The following is a 7,803-nucleotide window of genomic DNA, read 5'->3' as shown; positions in this document are numbered from 1 at the left end:
AAAGCAGTTGTGTTTGCATGGCTGTGTTTTGGTTTGAAGGATGGGATATGGCGTGAATTTACAGGGTATAGAGGAATAACATCTGAGTCCTCAGGAATGGCAACACTTAGGGAGTATCATGGGCGAAACAATATACTCTGTTATGTCCATGGTACTGCTCATGTCTATAGGCGACGGTTACCAATTTCCACCAGGTGAGCCGTCAGCTTGTTTGCCATTCTAAGATGTATAAAAAAAATGTTCCTATGCATTTTGTATTGGCTCTCTCTGTATGTGTTAAGGGTTTTTGTTCTAAACAACTTATAATGACAAACAGTCTAATGAATAGCTATGATGGAATAACTGATATTATAAATTTCTATGTACCCTTCCAAGAACTGTGCATTTAATCCTATTCGCCAATTACGGATTATTTGTCAGACCATTGAATGTGAATAAAACGATCTGGTAGTCTACTATGAAATGAAATTCCGAATTTTCGGACCCAATTTCGTGTTTTCGTTCATACCGTAATCGAACCAGTAAATGAAGCTTAGTACTTTGTTGGTCATAATTCCTACCATAAAAGTTCAAAGGAACATTATTTCAACATTTTTTTACATTTTTAAACGATATGTATTCTGTAATTTTAACATCAAATTTGTGTTTGGTTCGACCCAGAAATTTCGGAAAATATTTCATGGTAGGCCTTCTGATATCTTTGTATTTATATATCTATTTGTGTATATAATGAAAAGTTGCGTTCCTATAAACTATATATCTTCTAAAGAAGTCAACAACCCAATGTAATGTTGATGCAAAATAAACGAAAGAACATTATTCAATTTGATAACATCAAAATACACGTTGAAATGCATTGGAAGCTTATTTCCACACCTTGCACATGTATGTCATTAAACTATTTCCATGTCTCGGTTGCATTCGTTTCAAAGATATTTAGAACTTGCATGAATTTTATTTATAAGCAAGCAATCGAGCGTGTATTCGATTGTGGAGACTTGGTGACAGTTAAAATTACTTGTTTTGCGTAAATTGATGGCCCAACTGACGAAAAGTGACAATCATCGCATATATATATATATATATTATAGAATGCATGACGCTCATAATATCTTAGCCTTTAACCGTCCGCTGCTGAACCTAAGCCCCCCCTTGGGGAGTTTCAATAGTTGCTGCGCTTGATAGGCGTATAAGTAAATTGACAACCACAGTTAGGCTTTGGAGATGTTTTAAGAGGGACGCTGCTACCCATCCCTCGCCCTCTCTTAGTCGCCTCTTACGACATCCACGGGAAAGGAAGGGGTGGTCTATTTTGTGCCGGGACCACACGGCAATGACCCTCATGATACATTTTATATGCTGTTGCCACTTTGGGGAATTAATGTGTTTTTTTTTGTTATAGCACACCATGTGTCACACCCGAAAAGATAATTATTTACTCTCTACGGTGGACCACACTATGCTTGCCCAAAAAAAAATTTTTTTTTCCCATTATGTTTGAAGGAACACATTTTCTTTTTAATATAGGGGAAAAGATTGATAAACCAGTTTATATTACTAGGGTATGTTGTATATAGGTATGTTGTAGGGTATCAATGAGGGAACTGAGAGAAGTTAGGTTAAACCACGATGACAAAATCACGTGGTTTTAATCATGTCGATTTCCAGGAAAAACAGCCTACAGAGGGTCGACTTGATGGCGTGTGTAGCAATATATGTCATTGCTAGCAAGCATTAGAATCATTGGACCCCATTACTGACAATCACCTCTCCAAGGACTATTTCGTTATGCTTTTGTACCCTATAATTTCACTGTCATATCTCACTATTTAAACCAAAACCAAGCCAAGCAACTGTCTGATCACAATCTGGTGACAGAAAGAGTAGTGTCACAACTCGTAATTGTTTCTCCAAGAACAGGACTCAAGAGAATCTTCGGCGTAAACTTTAGTCCGGTCATAATGAACCCTCTAAATTTGCATGCTATAACGCAAGCACGTTATGCAAGTATGTGGTTTACACAAAAGGATTTATTCTGCGAACAAAATGTCCAGTGTTCTCAAACATAATACCCACCTAGGTCGAATACAATTAAATATTCAATTCCACAAATACCTCGCAAACATTTTGGCAGTGACTGCTGCCTCTCACGTACGAGTAGACTGCCACATGACTGTGACAATTCAGTCCATATCGCATGCTCCAGGCGCCTATGGACTAAGTTACATTGAAATAAACGTGCGACGATAGTGGATCTTGGTGCAATTTTGACGTGTACATTTATCCTTATTTATTAGATTTGATTTTATCCTTTTATATTAGAAGCAAAAGGAAACATGCAATGCAATGCAGGAAGTAACCATTACCGCCTATGAATACCTGAAACAATAGAAAAATTGCAAGTTTGCTGCCTATCTCAAGAATTTTTTTATTCTCTTCTTGAAAGTTTCAATGCTATTTTTTTCATGCAACTTAGAATGGCAAACAAACTGACGGCCCACCTGATGGAAAGTGGTAACCGTCACCTATAGACATGAACAGTACCATGGACATAACAGAATATACTGTTTCGCCCATGATACCCCCCATGCGTTGTTATTTCTGAGGACTCGAGTGTTATTCCTCTGTACCCTGTAAATTCACTGCCATATCTCATCCTTCAAACCGAAACGCAGCCATGCAAATGCTTCACGGTAGAAACACGAGTGGGACAGAGTTTCAATGTTACATTTATTCAGAAAGTTTGATATTGGAAGTATGTTTGATAGCTTCAGTGTGATGATCTATGGTAAGGTTGGACATTGCTGCTCATTTAAATGGAACTTTAATTTGTGGCGATCTAATATCATCATCTTCCTACCCTCATCCCAATTATTATTTGTGGTCGGCGTATTATTTTTTCTATCCATATTACAAAAAGATTTGGCTTAGAGAATCCTATTGCTAGCAATATACCCAACCAGGTCGACCTCTTCGCGGTTCTCCCTGGAAACTATCATGGTTAATTCCTGATGAATTCATCATGATGGGCTAACTGGCCTGTTTTCATTCTCATCTATCACCCTTCACTGGTGCTCCGCCAGCGTATCCCGTTAGCATAGGCGGGGTTACCATACCATTTTCACCCATAAAAAAAAAACCAATTTGGCGAGCTAATATCAAAATGTATAAAAGGTAAATTTCGTAAATTATAAATGCCGAGATTATCCGATCTATCAGTAATCTTTTCAGTGTAACTCGGCCCTGAATCGGTACATTTCTCGTGCAATGCAACAAAACTAGCTCGTATGAAAATATTCCAAAGTAGCCGTGCAGAGAAAATTAAATTGGATTCCTTGTGCTGTATTTAGAGATGGGCAATCCACCTGGGTGGGTTTAAAGTCTGGTGGGTAAAAACCGGGTGTTTTGGGTTTATTGGGTTTAAACCCCATAAACACCCAAATTTTTGGGTGTTTATGATTTTGTACTTCATCATCGTCATCTCAGCCGCAAGACGTCCACTATACTGGACATAGACAATATTATTATGCAGCCTACAGAATAAAAAACTTTTAATTTGATTTTGAGTTTATTAAGAAAGAGATGAAAGTAAAATGTAAAACTACAGTCAATCACTGTCAGATTCAGAGTTATTACAAGCGATGAATTGTATAGGTTCGATAGGCTCTATTTCGTCTAAACTGTTATGTTCATTTACTTGCTCAATGAAAGCTTCTAAGGTATTTTCTTCATTAAACTGAATGTCCTCGCATTCAGCTTTATGTTTAAGATTCCAGTTATAACAAATGAATGAAATTTTTTCAGTTCTTTCAGTTGTAAGTCGATTTCTTTTGTTATTATGTATGTAGCCTTGGATACTAAAGGAACGCTCAGTGGCTGCCGAAGTACAGGGAGCTGATAGAATACGAATCGCTACTTTGCTTAACTCAGTGGAACCACAAATACCTTTCCACCATATTAGGGGCTCAATGCTATCTAATGAGCTCCATACAAATCCTCTGGCCCAAAAGTTTTCTTTAGCTTTATAACACGCCAAATCTGCCATTACATTTGACAAACTTAAGTGTTGGCTTAAATTGTAGATAAACTCCATACCCTTAAGTTCTTCCTCTTGAGTAAGTTCGACTCCTAGAGTCCTGGGGTCTAGAATATATGCTGCAAAATGTATTGGCCTCATTGCCATATTGCATCTTGAAGATACTGATGTTAGAATCTGCTGTTTGCTTTCTTCGCTCAATGTCGAAATCTCATTTAATGCAAAACGTATCTTAGCTTGTACATCTCTAAATGTAATGTATGTGCGATGCAAACGATTCTGGTCGCTCTCTAAGTAAAATATGCTTTCAGTGACTGGTTCCAAAATACTTATACATTCCCCTGTCTTCGTCCAGAAATCATCACTTAGAATTAAATCTTTAATATCTCTTGAAATTACCACATCTTCTCTAACTGTTAATATTTGCAAAGCTATCTTATTTGCTTTCAAACTTTTTAACGAAGTAACATGACTTCCCCATCTTGTAGCACAAGGCAATTTTAGTGTTTGTGTAGAATCTTCACCCTGCCTTGATTTTATCAACAAGGAACTTAATCGTTGACTCCTTTTAACAGTTTTTATTATATTTATGGCTTGCATAATAAACACAGTTACTTCTTGTATCTTTACAATATCTTGGCACAACAAGTTAAGGATATGTGCACAGCAACCGAGAGGAACAACATGTGGATATTTGAGTTTTGTTAATTCGAATGCCTTTTGTATATTTCTAGCGTTATCGCCAATAAGTACAAGAAACTTATTTGCTCCATACACTTTCATTACTTTTTCAACTTCTTGGCTAAGGTATTCACTAGTGTGAGGATTACTTTCTGTATTCAAACTTTTAACGTATGCAGGTTGAGGTTTTGATATAAGAAAGTTTATTATTCCTTCATTTCTTAAATTAGACCAGCCATCGCACTGAAGGTGTAAGTAACTACAAGCATTTAGTTCCTCATTTAACTCAAAACGCATTTCTCTATATATTTTATCTAAGTATTTTGTCGCTAAAGCTTTACGTGAAGGTATTTTAAATTTTGGTTGCAATTTTTCGAAAAATTGTATCCATAAAGGATGTTGCACCATCGATAATGGCGTCCCTGTTACAAATATAGCTCTCGCTAATTCTGTTTTTATATGATCATCGGTGTCTTGAAACTCAGCATTTATTGTAGTGTTAGCAGACGACGAGGGGCTTATAAAAGAATCATTTGTCTCTATCTCTGACAGTCCAGACATTTTGGTTTTGGACGAGCTATCTTTTATAAGTTTCATAGAGTCTTTTAATGTTTCTGGAGATTTTGGACAAGTGATAAGATGTTGAAGCATTTTGGCAGCATTACTGAATTTGTAGACCTTATTACAAAGCTTGCAAGAAACAGACTTGTTTGGTAAAGTACGGTAGTGCTCCCATATGCGTAAATCTTTAGGTCTCCCCATTGAACCTAAAAAAATGAACGATGATTAGTTGGTCTGACGAAAATTCAACAATAGAGTGCCTATTTTTTTACAATGATTATTTCTTGTTATTTACAATAAATTTATTAAAAAAATAATAAAATAAATACAAAAAACCTTTGTAAAATTACATCTCCTCGGAGGATTAAACGCAGACGCTAGTTTATTATCGTATTGTTCTGTATTTTTCTCAGCAACTTCTTTAATTCGATTAGGTACTTACGCATATTATGTTAAAAATAAATATCTAGTACACATCTTAGGCTATCCACCATTATTATCCAATGACGACTCTCAGCTAACTATGCACTATCATCCAAAATAAACGTGTATGGAAAATTTTATCCCAGTCGGTTGAGGATTGAGGATAATTGCATCAACATACGAACATACCTACATACTTTTATTTACATAACGCAAGCTAAATAAAAGCTTGTAATAATACATCTAATTTTAAGTTAAAATTGTTAAGTGATCATGATATAATTGTATCATTCAAAAATCCACTTACCTTTAATTATTTCTTGTTAAGTATAAATATTATTTCAAATCTGCTCCCTTAATATGCACTTTTTTACTGCTTTTCCTACCTAACACGTTACCAGGAAGTCACGTTACCAGAGTCAGAGTAATAGTGAACACGTTTGACAGTGATTGTCGTCGCCTCATATTCAGCGTCGACGAATAGGGGAATCCCCAGTCATAATGTATTGCATGCGTGGCGGTCTTACTTCAAATCCATAAACAAAGAGATAATTACAGAACTCGATACTAGATGGCGCTGTTTTTGTTTGAAGAAAGTTTGCGGGCTAAAATACATAGAATTTCATCAATGACTTCCACAAAGAACAACATTTCTGTTTTTTCTAAGTCCGTATCTCTTCCGTATATTTCATAAGATATAAGCTTGGGCTACATTGTTATGCAACGTGATTTTGTCGCTGTCTTGCTAGCAGGGTTGACAGATATACGATTTAAATCGTACTCATACTATTATTTGTCTATTTTTTAATGTACGATCGTAAAGATTATGATCGTAATTCGCACAAAAACATACGACTTTTTGGTTACCTGGCAACATTTTTATTATGAAACGAACATGCTCACATCATCAGTCACATGCAACAATTTATTGGGGATTTCCCCTTCACATCTGGCAGTCCTGCTTGCTAGAATATAGGTAAGTCAGCCACAGTTACTGACGATCGATATTTAAAGGGTATTGTTTTTGTGCTAAATATTTCATAAAAACGTTATTTAATACTTTGTGGATTATTAATTTAGTTGATAATCACTGGAAGTAAAATGGATGCTAATTTGAGAGATCAAGATCTTCGTATAAAACAGTTAATAAAAGAAAATCTACGTAAGTACTCTTTTTATACCTAGGTAGGTAAGGTATAATAAACACAAAAGGTACTTAGATCGCGTGTGTTCGAAGCATTTATTCTAATAAATTTAATTTAAAATTGTAGAAAGAAAAAAATGTCTGCCAAGCCGTAGCCGAAGCCGATCTCCAAATATATTTGGCGATAGTGAGACCCAGTGTCCAGATGATTTACCCAGCGTCGTCGCAACAAAGAAAAAAACGAGGATAAAGTAAAAGAAAATTTACTGAAAGAAGAAACAAACTGTTCTAAATGCTTAATTTATGGAGAAGAGGATAAAAGAAATGAGTATTTCGGACTGTTAGTGGCTCAAGAATTTAAATATATACGGCCATGTGTGCGAACGAGGTGTTATGAAGAAATTTTAAAGTATCTACGGGAAGCAAAAGGCCAACATGTTGATCAACTGCAACATGAAAACACTGAAAATTAATTACTTTCATTTTATTATATATAGATTTTTAAAATTTCCTGAAATATTATTAGTTAACGTTTTATTTAATATTGTAGAATTGATCAATACAATTTATAAAAATAATTTATTGGTATTACTTACATATTTTCAAAAAAATACGTAAGAACCTATTTTTTTGGGTGATTATGGGAGTTTATGGGTGTTTATTGGGTTTTTACCAAAGCACCGGGTTTAAACCCGGTGCTTTGCCCATCTGTAGCTGTATTGTATACACTTACATACGAAGATGTCCCTTTAAATGTTTTAATTCGATGAATTTATCATTATATTTATATTACAATATGCTTTTTTTATACAACTTAGAATGGCAAACAAGCTGACCGTCCACCTGATGGAAAGTGATAACCGTCGCCTATACACATGAGCAGTACCATGGACATAACAGAGTATACTGTTTTACCCATGATACCTCCCATGCGTTGCCATTCCCGAGAACTCAGGTG

The 7,803-nt window shown here is 35.5% G+C and overlaps 1 protein-coding gene across 1 annotated transcript; it reads right to left on the bottom strand.

Annotated features, from left to right (window-relative positions):
- Positions 1-3,351: 3,351 nt before the first annotated feature.
- Positions 3,352-6,577, bottom strand: LOC128201119 (uncharacterized). Its single transcript, XM_052896903.1, has 2 exons — positions 6,009-6,577; positions 3,352-5,484 (listed from the first exon to the last, which is right to left on the bottom strand). Exon 2 carries the CDS (start codon positions 5,477-5,479, stop codon positions 3,608-3,610), a length of 1,872 nt encoding a protein of 623 aa, XP_052752863.1. The 5' UTR covers positions 5,480-5,484; positions 6,009-6,577; the 3' UTR covers positions 3,352-3,607.
- Between the last annotated feature and the right edge of the window lie 1,226 nt (positions 6,578-7,803).

Source organism: Galleria mellonella, unplaced genomic scaffold (assembly GCF_026898425.1).
Source record: "Galleria mellonella isolate WM207_F2 unplaced genomic scaffold, CSIRO_AGI_GalMel_v1 utg35, whole genome shotgun sequence".
NCBI lineage: Eukaryota > Metazoa > Arthropoda > Insecta > Lepidoptera > Pyralidae > Galleria > Galleria mellonella.
This window is presented reverse-complemented; position numbering and strand designations above follow the sequence as displayed.